The following is a 16,607-nucleotide window of genomic DNA, read 5'->3' as shown; positions in this document are numbered from 1 at the left end:
CAGACCCCTAAGACAGGCCTACTTTGGGCAGGTGGTGTTGGAGGAGGCCATTGGGCTGGACAAAGACAAATCCAACCATTTGACTAAGTGTCTGTGAAGATGTTGAAGTCAGATGCAACAGAGAAAGACCTGTCAAACCTAATCTCAGAAATTGAGATGATGAAGATGATTAGACAGCACAAGGACACCATCAACCTGCTGGGTCCTGCACACAGGACGGTCCTTCATACACTCTCATGGAGTATGCCTCCAAAGACAACATACAGGACTACCTGCAGGCCCAGAGGCCTCCTGACCGGGAGTACTGTTACAATATCAGCCACAAGGCAGCAGAGCAACTCTCCTCCAAGGACCTGGTATCCTGTGCCTATCATGTAGCCTGAGGCATGGAGTACCTTGCCTCCAAGAAGTGCATACACCAAGACCTGGCCACCAGGGAAGTGATGGTGGCAAAGGACAACATGATGAAGATCTCAGACTTCAGCCTTGCCAGAGATATCAACACATCAGTTACTATAAAAAGGCAACCAACAGTGGACTGCCTGTGAAGTGGATGGTCCCTAAGGCCATGTTTGACCAGATCTACATCCACCAGAGTGACTTCTGGTCTTTTGGGGTGATCCTGTGCAGAATCTTCACTCTGGAAGCCTCCCATGACCTGGAGTGCCTGTGGACGTGGTTTTCAAGCTGCTGAAGGAATCATTTGAAGGATAAGCCAATAAGTGCACCAGAGAGGTATACACAATAATGAGGGGTGGCTGGCATGTGGTACCTTCAAGCTGCTGGTAGAAGACCTGGATCATACTGTGGCCTTGACCTCCACCCAGGAGTACCCGGACCTGTCCTTGGCCCTGGAACAATACTGTCTATGCTTTCCCAATACCCAAAGCTTCACCTGCTCCTGAGAAGAATTCCACCTTCTCTCATGTGCCGTTGCCCAGAGAGGCCTATCTGCCCTGACACCCAGGCCAGCTTGCCAATGGTGGACTCAAATGACTAGTATCCCTGTTACTCCTGTCCAGATTCCATCATAAGATGTAACCCTTACCCCCACCCTCCCTGCAAGACTCACTGCCTTCTCCTTTCTCCCTTTCCTACTGGCAGGAGCCAGCTGCCTACCTGAGGCCTTCACCCCTTAAGTTCACCGCTCTTCCCCTACCTCTTCCTCCTCCTTACAACCTGCTCATGAAAGAAAGGCACAGGGAGGCAGGTACTTGCTCGTGGCCACTTCCTTCCCTCCCATATGTTGGACCAAGTCCCCTCCCTGGCATCTGGTACTGCCTGGACGTCGAGGGAGTGGGAGATGAGGCATGCGAGTGAAAGCTGTCGGAGCTTTCCTGTTTTGGTTTTGTCTGCTTAGCATAACATGTAAGACTGAGTTCTGGTGGCAGGTTCCTAGTCCTTGGGGCTATAGCACTAGCGAGGGGAGGTCAACTGCTCTGGGCCATGGCTAAGAGCAACCCCTGCTCCAGAGATATGGTGCCAAGGGCTTATTAATTTTGATACTAATTTGCTTTTCTGACCAAATACCGGGTATCAAAAGACGGGAAGGCAAAGACTGGAAGCAGTGTTGTGACCATGGGGTCCAGCCCCAAACTATGAAGAAAACACAAAGTGTATAAATCTGAGTAAGTATATATTTACACACCTTTTTAAATAGGTTGTTATCAAAGATTTAATCAATGGATAATATGATCCTCGTGGCTGGGAAGCATCAGTTGCCATATATTAAAAACAAATAAAAGAGGGGTCTGGGTGGCTTCCTCCATAAGTGTCCCTTCTTTTCAGGTCATGATCCCAGGGTCCTGGGATGGAGCCCCACACCATACTCTCTGCTCAGTGGGAAATATGCTTCCCCTTTTCCCTCTGCCCTGCTTATAATTCCTCTTCCTGTCTCTCTGTCTATCAAATAAATAAAATATTAAAAATGAAAGAAAGAAACAAAATGTTTATAAAATTTTTTTAAATTTTCTAGGGGTGCCTGGATGACTGAGTTGTTTAAGCAGATGTTTGCCTTTGGCTGAGGTCATGATTCCAGTGTACAGGGATCCAGCCGTGCATGGGACTACTTGCACCCTAAGGAGCTTGCTTCTTCCTCTCCCTTTGCACGTGATTCCCCCCGCTTGTGCGCTTCCTCTATCTCTCTCTTGCTGTCAATAAACAAAAGAAAATCTTTTACTAAATAAATAAATAAATAAATAAATTTCTAAACCTACTTTCAGTTTAGGTCCCTTAACAAAAATTGCTAGTGCTTCATTAAAAAAAAAAAAAAAAAAAGAGATAACTTAGAAAGATGCTTCCAGAGCTAAAAAGCTGTTTTGTTTTTTTGTCAGGATTAAATATAGAAGTGCTTTAAAAAGTAAATGAAAAAATATGCTATATTAACACTAATCACGCTATAACTTTGGTGGTTATATCAAGATAATGAAAAGTGATTTTAAAGCAAATTTCATTATCAGACATAAAGATCAAGTCAAAATTACAGAAGAGTAAAAGGATGAATTCCTCAGGGAGTATAATAATTCTTGACTTTTAATACTTAATAACAGATTTGGGGATATATAGGGAAAAACTAAGAACAAAAATCATAACTTCTACCTTAGAAGAGAAATGGAAAAAAATTTCAATACCTTTATTTTAAGATTATATAGACAAATTATCATCTAATTGGTAAGACATGTAAGACTTGAACATAATTATCAACTAACTAGATATGCTTGATATTACAGAACACTCCCAACAACCGCAGACTACATATATCTTAAGCCATGATTTTCTTTGCACAGGTCAACACTGATAATGTTCTAGTCATATCTCCGTGTACCAGGAAAGAAGTAGCATATTTCTTGAAAGACACAGCTATCAAAGCTCCATTGAGAAACCATAAAGATGGAGAAGGGATTTGCAAATTATATATCTGATAATGGACATCTACTCTTATTATTAAAAAATGAATAAAAATAAAAAAACCTTACTAATAACCAAACAGAGTATCGAATTTTACATGTGAAGAAAATTATTGAAGAGACATGTCACCAAAAGGATATGGATGGCTTATAAGCACATGACAAATTTCTCAACATTTAGACATTAAAGAAATACAAATTAAAATCATAATGAGACATGCTTACATATCTATTAGAATGGCTAAAATTATAAAGGCTAATTGTACTTCTTCTGAGCTAGATTGAGAAGCAACAAAAAATCTAAACAGTTGTTGGCATATATCATGATACCACACTTTGGAAAATAGTTTGAAAAATTTTTAAATGCAAAATATGTAGCAGTTTTACAAATAGTCATTTTACTTCTAGGCATTTAACCAAGAGAAACAAACCCTATGTTCGTACAAGGACTTGTATATGAATTTCATAGCAGCTTTATTTTTAAGAATTGAAAACAGTGGAAATGTTCATCAATGTCCATCAATAGAGCAAAGACAAATTATGATCTATTCATTAAAGAGATTACTATTCAACATCAAAATGATCTATTTACAATTGGAGATTTTCAAAGTAATGATGCTGAGAAAGAAAAGCCAGGCAATGAATAGTATATACTGTGTGATTCCATGACTATAAAAAATCTAGAAAATACAAATTTATATATAGTCACAGTCATCAAATATATTGCTGTGATTTTAGTGCCTTCTTCTGTGCTCCCATAGCTTCCTACACTTGGATCTCCGAGCATTTGTTACACCATGTGAAAATATGAACTCTTTTTCTTTATTCTGTCTTACAAGAAAAAGAATCCTTGAAATTTTATCGACATTTGAACTCTCAGTTATTAGCAGAAATTCTATCACACAGTAAGTTTCCAAATATAAAAGCCAGAGTTTTACAATGACTTCTAAGCTTTTACATGATCTAGCCACTCATTTAACCTCTGTGACCTCTTTCCCTGCTACTCTTCAGTCACTCACAGTGGCCTCCTTGCTATTCCTCAGATATGCCAGGCACGATCCAACCTTATGGCCTTCAAGATAGCAAATTCCTTTGTCTGGAGTGACCTTATTGCTGATTATTCTGGGCAAATTCATCACATTTCCATACCTTTGTTCGTTGTCAGCTTCATTGTAACTACCCTGATCTTCCTATTAAAATTTTTATCTCCCCATCCCCTGCCTAGCAACCTTGATTTTTCTCACCCTGATCTAATTTTTCTTTTTCCCCATTGTACTCATCATTATTGAATGCACTATGCAATTTTTATTAAGGTTTATAGCTTTTAATTGTCTCACCCATTAAAATAAAAGTTCTACAAAGCCAAGTATTTCATTTACCAGTGTAGTCTGAAGTAATATCTGCCATATAATAGGTTCAATAGACAATTGGTAAATTTCAGAATAAATTAATGTTGAGAGTATACTGAATTTCATAAGTCATTTCAATATTTTTTTCCAAAAAATAAACTATGTAAAACATACCTTAAATTTACTTTCAAAATATTTTATAGCATATAATGAACAATATACATAAGCCTTAAAGAAACAATCATATAAATAACCATTTCATACCTACTTAAAAATTGCATAATACCACACTCCTAGATCCTCTCTGAATGCTCTAAAATAACCCTTCAAAGGAAATACATTTTTAAAAATAACAGATTTTTTGGCAAATAATTTAATAAAATAAAAGTTCCATTCATCTATGTAGATCATAATAAATGTTTTTAATAAGCATGAAATTATAACTCTGAAGTTTGCTAAAATGAAACCACCTGCTAAGGCTGAGAGAACAAAAATAAACATCATTTTTCCAAATAAGAGGAATTTATTACCTTTGAATCAAAGCATGTGGATTTGTTCAACCTGGCAATAAAGGAATATGGAAACACAAACCATAGAAAGTCATATTTTAGATTTCTAAAAGGCTTCAAAGTGAAGAGAATACATTTTTAAAATGCTACATAATGCTACATAATGACAAGAAGACAGGTTGTGACAAATAGCATTTTAAAAGCTCTACTCATAATAAAATGGAAGGTGACAATTCTCTATAATTTTATATATGTCATTAATTTACTATATCTGGATACAACATATTACCAAACAGATGTTCATCAAAGACTAAATCATTTTTAATGGAACATAATATTTTGAACCTACCTCTATTAATCATTTTTTCGATCTAACATTTAAAGTCTCACTAAACAATTTGTCAGTTGTCGACAAAATTAAAAAAAATAGGATAAAAAGTCGTGTTTGCAAAAGTAGATTTTCTTTGAAATTTGAATTTAAATGAAAATATTTGCTGATATTTTTAAAACTTTAAATGTAATTTTATATATATCTGACCTATCAGATGATATAAAATTTTTGGAGAAAATATGACATATTTTTTTATCTTGGTTGAAGGTATTATTAAAGAGCAACTGTTTGTATTATTTGTATTGTGATATGTTAGTTAATAAACATGAATAACTCGTATAAAATATGTTTTTTTTAATTTTATTTATTTACTTGACAGAGATCACAGGAAGACAGAGAGGAAGGCAGAGAGAGAGGAATGGAAGCAGGCTCCCTGCTGAGAAGAGAGCCCACTGTGGGACTCAATTCCAGGAACCTGGAATCATAACCTGAGCCGAAGGCAGAGATTTTAATCCACTGAGCCACCCAGACGCTCTAAAATATATTTTTTTATACATAGAAATATAGATCTTGCCAACATATGGAACTAGCTGGAACTGAATGCCTCCTTCAAAGTCAGCTCTGGAGAAATTATGCAAGTGTAATATAGAACTATTTTTGGATATTAACCAAAAACAAAGAAATGATGATAAATTCCTTAAAAGACTCAAACTTTCTCTTGACTGGTATGTTTCAAGCTCTATTCCTGGTTTGAGGAGAGTTTTTAACAGGCCTGTCACTGTAGAAATCAGCTGGATGTTTAGAGGCTATCAGAACTGTGCAAAAACCTTGAAGGGGTAAAGACTTGAAAATTCTTTACAGAGATTAGCTCCCTAAGGCATTATTCATCCACACATTTTACTCCAAACAATTAAGGCTGATGGATGAGAGACACCTGAGGGGCTCTCTCATCATGTGGGTGGTGGGTTAAGCCTCTGCCTTCATCTCAAGTCATGGTCTCTGTGTCCTGGGATTCAGCCCCACATCGGGCTCTGCTCAAAAGGAAGCCTGCTTACTTGTAATCTCTCTCTCTCTCTCTCTCTCTCTCTGTCCACTAAATAAATAAAATCTTAAAAAAGGCTAATGGATGATAAATTATGAAAACGGCTCCCTCCAAATGATGCTTCTTCATAAGGAATTAAGAATCTAAAATCGTAAGAATTTAAAATGGAAACTTGATCGTAGGATTTATCTTATAGAATAACATCAAGTGAAGGCAGTTATTATTAGTTCTGAAGTATTTGTGATTCTGAATTCTTGGCCTCTTTGGTAAATATATTTTTAAATTCTCCCATGGAGTGGTGATTGGCCTTCAGTCTTTCATTGATGTACATCATTGGGTCAAATGAGATGTGTGTGCCCAGAACTATATATAATCTTCTTTGTATTTCACTGGAGATGGCATTTCTGAGTTTTGTTCAATTGAATTTGGACAGATGTTTTAATAGTCACTTCTAGAGTTGGCCCTGGACAATATCTTCCTTTTTTTTTTTCTCTTCCCGATTCTCTGAAAAACCCTGACTAATTAACATTATCACAGTGATATCACAATTCAAGTTTTTCCAAACACTATAGCTGCAAAATAGAAGGAAGCTACTCAGAATGTAATGCTATTGTGAATGATTAGAAAGAAAACATTATTATAATTAAGCTACCAGGTGTCAATGTATTTTTATTGTTGCTTAGAAAATGCTAGGATACCCAGACTTTAAGAGATTTGATGATCCTAAGAAGAGCTGAACTCAAATTGGTTATTTTAACCAAAATAACTATGCACATAAAAAGTACAACTACTTACCTAAAAAAGATGATGTGGTTAACTTTATATGGCATCCAAGTGTTATTGGAACAGGAATTTAAAAAATAGCTTAGGGGCGCCTAGGTGGCTCAGTGGATTAAGCCACTGCCTTCAGCTCAGGTCATGATCTCAGGGTCCTGGGATCAAATCCTGCATCAGGCTCTCTGCTCAGCAGGGAGTCTGCTTCTCTCTCTCTCTCTCTCTCTCTCTCTCTGCCTGCCCTCCGTCTACTTGTGATCTCTCTTTGTCAAATAAATAAATAAATAAAATCTTAAAAAAAAAAAAAAAGAATGACTGTACTTTAAAAAAAATAGCTTAAAAGGGGCACCTGGGTGGCTCAGTGGGTTAAGCCACTGCCTTCGGTTCAAGTCATGATCTCAGGGTCCTGGGATCAAGCCCCACATCAGGCTTTCTGCTCATCAGGTAGCCTGCTTCCCTTCCTCTCTCTCTGCCCGCCTCTCTGCCTACTTGTGATTTCTCACTGTCAAATATATAAATAAAATATTTTAAAAAATAGCTTAAAAGTATATGATAAAATAATGATATGCATATACAAAGAAAAGAAAGATAATATACTGTGAATATAAATTAAGTGAAAATTTTTGAAATAAAGAATACAATAAATGGAGACTAAGAGGAATATAGCTGTAAAATGAATAAGTGAGTTGGGAAAAACAAACAAACAAACAAACAAACAAATTAATGACTTCTGCCCAAATGCAGCAGAAGAGAGAAAAAAATAAAGAAAATATCTAAATAAGTACTGAGATAAATTTTGGAGAATTAAAGAAAGATAAAAGATACCAGACTTAAAATGATGCCAAACATGAGAAATCAGAAACAAAACAAAAACCACACACACACACAACCACTCATATAGGGTGCCTGGGTGGCTCAGTGGGTTAAGCCGCTGCCTTCAGCTCAGGTCATGATCTCAGGGTCCTGGGATCAAGTCCCGCATGGGGCACTCTGCTTGGCGGGGAGCCTGCTTCCTCCTCTCTCTCTCTCTGCCTGCCTCTCCAACTACTTGAGATTTCTCTCTGTCAAATAAATAAATAAAATCTTTAAAAAAACACTCATATATATTATGGTGAGTTTTAAGAATATCAAAAACAGAGAAGAGCATAAATGATGCCCAAGAGAAGAACAGATCACCTAAAATGTACAAGAATAATACTGACAGCAGAATTCTCAGTAGTAATGGCATATAAAGGAGACAGCTGGGTGTTTGCATATATGGAAAAGATATTTGAAACTAGATATTATACATCAAGCCAAATTATTGATTAAATTTGAGGGCACAGTAAAAATACAATGAAGTATGTTAGGTCTTAGAACATTTATCACACAGAGACACACATTTTAGAAAACTTCCTTGGAGGACAGCTCAATTTAGATAGAGAAAACAGAATTATGTACTCAAAGGCACATTTTGAAGGAAGGATTGAATATAGTCTGCACTGCAAATATTCTTTAATCGTATGTTCTGAATTTTCTAAATTTAAGAAGTATTTGTTCAAATATTTATCTTTAAATAAACCCTAGGAGACATTTTCTTGGATTCTGGAAAATCAGTCCATTTGGATACAAATCTTTTTGTCACTGATGGAAATTTTGATAGCCCTTAACTGTGGAATGCCTAATGTATTGTTACAGCAATTGTGATTTGCCAATACATGGTTGATGTGTGTGTGTTGTGTGTGTTTATTTTTATTTTTGATGGTTTTACTCTTCTATGAGATTTTTAAGTAGACATAATTTTAATAATTTATGATTTGTTGAAATTTATCTGAGGTTATATATAATAAAGTGAAATTTGTGTGAACTGAAGAAGTGTACCTTCATTTTTTTTAAGAGTAGACATGTCTTTAAAAATAGTCCAAAGAAGTACATTATATTCATTATTAAATTTGATAATATACAATATTTATGGTCATATGGAACCATATCAAATTCTACTATTAATTCATATTAATAATTACCATAAGAGGAAAAAGGGATATTTTTAAAAATGAAAATTAGTGTATTTTTCAAAATATGATATAGTGTTATTCACTGAACAGAGGGAACAAATGTCAAAGTTTAACACAGTTTACAGAGTGTTTTAACATAAATTGAAATTTAAATCTGACCAAATTTCACAGTTTTAAGTAAAATGATAGCACTTTAAATCCTTGAAATGTGGGAAGTGACCCAAAACATTGCTTAGAAATCAAATTTAACACTACACTAGTCTGAGATGGTTAAGGGATGGTACAACTTGCCATTGTGTATCATCAAATGGTATATTTTTTTCTTTTGGTCTTTTCATTATATTTTATTTTAGCCATTCTGATAAGTGTGTAGTGATATCTCAGTGTCATTTTAATTGCATTTCCTTGATGTCTAATTACGTCAAATTATATTATTTGGATGTTTAATGTTCTGGCCATTCTCAGTTCAAGACCATGAAGCCACTCAAGAAAAATAAAGTTGCAGATGCACTCATAGACCAACTCTTATTTAGAAATAAGAACAAACATTACTACCCATTCCAACAAAAAATAGATTTGTTATGCAGTAGGGATTTTATAAATTACCTGACACAACTTATATAGTAAGATGAAATGGGACAGGCGGCTTCTTGCAGCTATATACAACATCATTTTAATTTCAATTTTCAGTATCATTTTTCCAAGGTATACACAGAATATATATTTAATGTAAATTGTGAACATTTTAAACTCTGTATATGGAAATTGATCAATTTTAAGTTTATAACAATCGAAATTAACGGAAGTTTATTTTAAATTAGTTAGCTTTCTCTGCATTGCAAGACAGAATAATCAAAATTGGTAAGAAAAAAATAATCTCTGTAAATATACCGGGGGTGCCTTATAAAGTGTTCGGTAACCGATCAAACTCACAATTTGGATTGAATGGCAAGTGATTTTTAACATCTGGAACTCATTGTCAATTTTTTTTTCTTCATTGTGTCTTAATAAATTACTGTGTTCATTTGCATGGAAGTGAAGAAAAATGCATGACATTTCATCTCAACACTAACACTTTTAACTGGTAACTCTGAATGTTTTTTACAGCAGTGTAACAAAGTAAAGATCAATGATGTTTCATGAAATATTTGTTATAATTCTCAAGGAGATAGGGAGTTTGTGCAAAAATGCAAATCACTTTGCGACTAAACACATTGTTTATTTCAGCTAATTTTAAGAAAATATGCTAAGACTCTCTCAAAAAAGGAAGCAATGATTTAGGTTCTCCTTCAAACTCCTTATCTAATCCTGAACCAACAACACATAGTTCAAAGAGCAACTAATTTGAGCAGCTCCAATTTACACGTTTCCTAACAATGCTTAATTTAGTGGAATTTCTGTCCAATTATGTTCATTTGATGTGGTGAAAGACAAACATTCAAAAAGATCATCCTTAATTTATATAGATTGCCAAACTCTGCATTTTCTGAATGACACCCAGGAAAGTATTTTCAAAAACAAACAAACAAACAATGCCAGAACCACTATTAGGTCATCTCTAGGCAGACAGTGACTCAGAGCCTACATTACTCTCTCCCTGAAAGTATACTGTAGGCACTGAAACTACTACCCTGAGTCTGTGCTATCAAATTCCTTAAGTTAGAAAGTTTTAAAACCAGTCTGTGTGGGAGTATTTCATTTACAGATAGAGACTTGGTTGTCTATACATTTTCATACTTGATTTTTATGGTGTAATAACTATGTTTTAAAATTCATGGTGGTTTTGAATACTGTTGGATAATTGTGCTAAAATGGTATATCCATTCCTCCTAGGAAACAGAAATTATAGAAAGGTAGTGTTTTTCAGATCTGACGTCTTTGAGCCATTGCAGTTTCAGTATAAATGCAATAGGAAAAGTGACATTTATGTTTACGATATTTTCTATAAATAAATAAGATTGTACTGGAGGCCTGATATAAAGTGGGATGACTAAACTTCAGTAAGACCTTGTTTTCAATTCAAAATAAATTTCAAATTGAATTATGCACCTCTAAGTTCAGAGACAATAAACATTAACCAACACAATTAATAAGTTCTATTTCTTGAAATTTCGGGAACATTGATAGTCTCACCTACTGGATGAACAACAGCTAAAATTTTGGGTCATGGATTCTTGCTAAAATATCACTTTCCCAAAGAAAATTAATGTTATGAATTTTCACTGATTGTTATTGATCATGAAGAATATAACAACCACGAATAAAAGAGTAGGAAAAACATGATATCTCATCTGTAAGGGCATGTGGAAAGTAGGAAATGCTAATAAAAATAACTACCAGTATTTCCCAAATTAACATAATATAACGGAACAAAAATATTTCATAACAATATTTTCTAGGCTCATTCTGATCACTCTTTTCTACATTCAAATTTAAAGGTTGAGGCATGTGATATATATTACACAAATACCATCCCAAGGAATTCGTTTAAAAAAAAAACTCTTAATAAAGGACAAATCCAAAGGAATTTCTTTTCTAATTTAATTAACAAATTATAAATCGACTTACCTATTTCATCACAGTGTATCAGGCACCAATAATATTTTTTAATCGTCATACCTGATGCAATAGTTACCATCTTTCAGACATACTGATCACGAACAAGCAAATAAACAAGAGCACTGTAGCTTAAGATCTACCTGCATAAATCTAGGACTACTTCAGACAATCTCTTCACCACAACATAGCAATGAATAGAAATCATACATGCTTTGTAATGGACATACAGATGAGATAGAAGGGGTTGGGTGTTAATATATGCAGAATCTTTAATAATTACATTGTAAAACATAATATGGAAAAACAGAATACAATTTTAGAAATACCCAGGTCACCATCATTGTTTTATTTTTATATGTGTAGATAAGGAGTTTAGTAAATAATCCATGACTATTCAACTTCTTATATTTTGAAAATTTTAGCAAAAGTAACAAACCTAGCAACTAGAAAATTGTATCTATCTGCAAAATACAGGTTTGCCAGCATGGTAGAGGAAAAGCAAAACAAAATAAGTAAGAATTGTTTAACATTTCACAAGAGTTTTACTTTTATTTTTTATTTTTCACTTATTATTAACTTCTATTTTCTACTTTATTTTAATGAAAATGTCATGACCATAACATAAGAGCAGAATGAAACACGACATGAGAAATTATTCTTTCATAAGTTATAATAAACTAGCTTGGTGATTAATTCAAAAATTATATTACAAACTTCAGTGTTCTTGCAGTAAGTATCACTGCATAAACAAATGAGTCAGGAGTCATAAACTAATGATGATTCTAAATGTTATTAAGAGAGACATTCTGTTCTTAATATATTTCAAATATTCTACACAAGGCAAAGTGGATCCAAGTAATCTGTAGGCAAAATAAGATTTTAGAGAAGTATATATTTCCAACAGTATTTATAAAATATTACCTTCATGTAAGGCATCATCCTGGACTTTGTGGAAAACATACAAAGGAGTAAGAAGTGGCCCTTCAAGAAACATATACAATATCAAGGTTTAACATGAAGCAGCATGTCTTCTCTAAAAAAAAAACATTGTACCAACTGACTTTACTGAAACTTTATATTTATTGCTCTCGTTTTAGGTCATATTGTCCTTCTGCATGCAGGCTGCTATAACGGACATGATATAGACTGAATAGCTTATAAAGAACAGGAATTTATTTCTCACAGTTGTAGAACTGAGAAGTTCAAGATTAAGGAATGGGCAGATCCAGGGAGAGCCCACTTCCTCATAGATGGCTATCTTCTCACTGTAAACGTACATGATGAATGAAGCAAGAGAACTCTCTGGGGTCTCCTTTAAAAGGACTGTAATCCCACTTATGACCTAATCACCTCCCAAAGGCCCCTATGTTTTAATACTATCACTTCCAGAGTTAGATTTCATAATATGATTTTGGGAGACATAAACATTCACACCATAGTATATATAAACAAAAAAAGACACAGAAACAACAAACAACAAAAATTATTTTAACTACCTATTATTTTCAACTACATAAAATTTTAATTTGTTTCTATATAATATTAAATAACTCATTTGAGTGATTCACTTATATCCAATGCATCTGAGTGCAATTAAATTTGCTTACCCAACATATCCAGCAGCATATTTCTTCAGACTATCCCATTCCCCACCTTACAGGATTTACCACAATTAGAAGACAGGGGATAGAGGATAGATAGATAGATGTATACATAAACACACTTGTACATACACATATGCATATTTTTTCCTGTTAATGATACTCATGCAAATAAAATTTAAGCTCAAGGAAACCTGTCTTGTGTGTTAATTAATATCCAGTTTTTAGTCAACATCCAAAAACAAATAATCCAATAAAAACATGGATAGAAGACATGAACAAGTGTTTCCCCAAAGAACACATTCAAATCTTCAGTAGATACATGAAAAGATGTCCATCATCATGTATCATCAGGAAATTGCAAAGCAAAACTAGAAAGAGATACCACCTCACACCTGTCAGAATGGCTAAAATCAACACTACAAGAAACAAAAGGTGTTGGGGAGGATGTGAAAAAGTCACACTTGTGGGGGCTGCCTGGGTGGCTCAGTGGGTTAAGCCTCTGCCTTCAGCTCAGGTCATGATCTCAGGGTCCTGGGATCAAGTCCCACATCGGGCTCTCTGGCAGGCATGGAGCCTGCTCCCTCCTCTCTCTCTCTACTTGTGATCTCTCTCTGTCAAATGAATAAAATCTAAAAAAAAAAAGAAAAAGTAACAATTGTGAACTGTTGGTGGTGATGCAAACTGATACAGCCATATTGGAAAACAGTATGGAATTTCCATAAAATTTAAAAATAGAAGTCCTTTGTGATCCAACAATCCTGTTGGTGGGTATTTACCCAATGAATATAAGGAAACTTATTCAAAGGGATGCTAGCACCCCTATGTTCATAGCAGCATTATTTATAAAGCTAAGATATGGAAAGAGCCCAAGTGTCCATCAATTGATGAATCGATAAAGAATAAGTGGTATGTATATACAATGGAATATTATTCAGCCATAAAAAAAGACTGAAATCTTGCCATTTTCAATAACATGGATGGAACTAGACAGTATAATGCTAAAAGTGAAATAAGTCAGTCAGAGAAAGACAAATACCTTTACTCATATATGGAATAAAAGAAACAAAACAAACAAGCAAAGGGGAAAATAATAAGACATAGAAAGAGAAACAAAGCAAGAAACAGACATTTCTTTTTTTTTTTTGTCCATTCATAAAACTTTTATTCCCCTTACATGAACTTAATACACGTGTTCTTAACAATTATGCTTGGATTTTTCATGAAAATTTCATAAGACATTAAACAAAGCTAGCCATCATCTGAAGTTATTTCCCTGTTAACTATTTTTTACAGCACATGCATGTTATTAGGCAAGTATCAAAAAAAAAAAAAATCACAAAAGCAAAACCAAAAAATACCCCAAAACAAAAAACCCCAAAACAAAAACAAAAATTAAAAAAACCACCCAAACATAAAAAAACCCCAAACCAAACCAAAAACCCTAAAAAAAAAAAAAAAGAAAAAGAAAGAAAAAGAAAAGTTAAATACATGGGATTTTTATTTTGCTGCTGTGCTTGATACACATAAAGTAATGGATATCAAGCAATTCATTTTTACTGCATCTTTACTTGTACATTTGTTCTTAGGTTGCCTAAAACATTTAAATACAAATAAAAGGAGTGTAGCAAAAATAATGAAAGCAAACAGCAGGTAACTTTACAAATAATGGAATGTGAACCGTTTCTGCCCTTATCCAGAGTAAAGGAACTAAAGGAACACTTCTGCAACTGTAATCAAAGGTGTGCACACTGAGAGTTGAGTATTCCACAGATTCTCATGGTTCCATACACGGTATCTACAGAATACCCATTTCTACTACAGCCTCGTAAGTGCTCCAAACCTTAAAGTACCCACAAAAACTATACCTGTATCTGGAACCAAGTATCCCTTTTATTCCCTACCAGGACAAACCAATATGTAGGCAGTTTTCTTTGCTTAGACATGGAAGCAGTTTTAACACTGGCCCTTGTGAAGCCACAATGTACCAAAAGTACTATGCCAAACATTTATAACTAGTATAAAAATTCCACATCCCCATATTGGCCACCTCAAGATGAAAACAGATAATTCCCTAAATGTTAACTGGCTCTACTCCCCTAATATTCAACATAAAAACCACATGGGAAATATAGAAATTCAAATAGAAGTAACATAAACCTGTCATAAATCGTAAACAAAAAACTATTTGTGGGACAGCATGGATGACAAATGGTCTACTGTGTAAATTTAGAATGAGGCAGACAAAAAGTTGGAAGGCCGGTTAATTTTCCCCTCCTTCTCCTGCTTCAGCTTCGTCTCCTTGGGTGTCCGATGTCCACAATGTCAAGTTGTCTCTCAGTAATTGCATTATTAGCGTGCTGTCTTTGTATGACTCTTCACTTAATGTATCAAGTTCAGCAATGGCTTCATCAAAAGCTGTCTTTGCAAGAGAGCAAGCTTTCTCCGGGGAGTTCAGAATTTCGTAATAGAACACAGAGAAGTTAAGGGCCAGACCCAATCTGATAGGATGTGTTGGTTGCATTTCCTTTTTGCTGATTTCAAAAGCTTCTTGATATGCTTGTTGTGACTGATCTACAATCCCTTTCTTATCATCACCAGCAGCAACCTCTGCCAAGTAACGGTAGTAGTCTCCTTTCATTTTCAAATAGAAGACTTTGCTCTCTGCTTGTGAAGCACTGGGGATCAAAAACTTTTCCAAAAGAGACAGTACATCATTGCAGATATCTCTTAGCTCGGTCTCGATTTTCTCTCTGTATTCTCGAGCCATCTGCTGTTTTTTCTCAGCACCTTCCGTCTTTTGCTCAATACTCGAGACGACCCTCCAAGATGACCTACAGGCTCCTACAACATTTTTATAAGCAACTGAGAGAAGATTCCTCTCCTCATTGGATAATTCAGCTCCTTGCTCAGTTACAGACTTCATGCAGGCTGCCATGTCATCATATAGCTCAGCCTGCTCGGCCAGTTTGGCCTTCTGCACCAGCTCATTTTTATCCATGACTGGATGTTCTGTGTCCCGAGTGGGTGGCGGCGGACGGACGGGGGCTCAGCAGTCTCCAGGCGGCAGCGGCGAGGCTGAGACTCTGTCCCAAGAAACAGACATTTCATTACGGAGAACAAACTGATGGTTACTTGAGAGGATCTGAAAGGAGTGATGGATTAAATAAGTGATGGGGGTTAATTAGGGCACTTGTCATGATGAGCACTGAGTGTTATATGTTATATTGTACACATGAAACTAATACAACCATATATGTTAACTAACTGGATTTCAAATGAAAAATTTTTAAAATCCCAGTTTTTAGATCACATTCTGGCTTACAAAAGGGATTTATTCAGAAATTTGGAGATTAGCTAATGAACAAATAAAGGGGTGAACAGGCAGTTGTTAGGTAAAATTACTGTCCTTTCTGGCATGATCTTATACCTTTTTTCTAGAATTATTTTTAGCACTTTAGACTCTTCCTATTTTATTTTGAGTCATTAAACAAAAATTTCCTCAAAGGACCTTAGACTCCATCCAATTTGAGCAACAGTGT

General features: G+C 35.0%; 1 protein-coding gene across 1 annotated transcript; it reads right to left on the bottom strand.

The window, feature by feature from the left end:
- Window positions 1–14,543: 14,543 nt before the first annotated feature.
- LOC131811552 (14-3-3 protein zeta/delta-like) lies at window positions 14,544–16,140 on the bottom strand. Its single transcript, XM_059140202.1, has one exon. It carries the CDS (start codon window positions 16,064–16,066, stop codon window positions 15,329–15,331), a length of 738 nt encoding a protein of 245 aa, XP_058996185.1. The 5' UTR covers window positions 16,067–16,140; the 3' UTR covers window positions 14,544–15,328.
- Between the last annotated feature and the right edge of the window lie 467 nt (window positions 16,141–16,607).

Source organism: Mustela lutreola, chromosome 11, assembly GCF_030435805.1.
Source record: "Mustela lutreola isolate mMusLut2 chromosome 11, mMusLut2.pri, whole genome shotgun sequence".
NCBI lineage: Eukaryota > Metazoa > Chordata > Mammalia > Carnivora > Mustelidae > Mustela > Mustela lutreola.
Note: the sequence above shows the minus strand (reverse complement) of the source record. Positions and strands in the feature narration are given on the sequence as shown.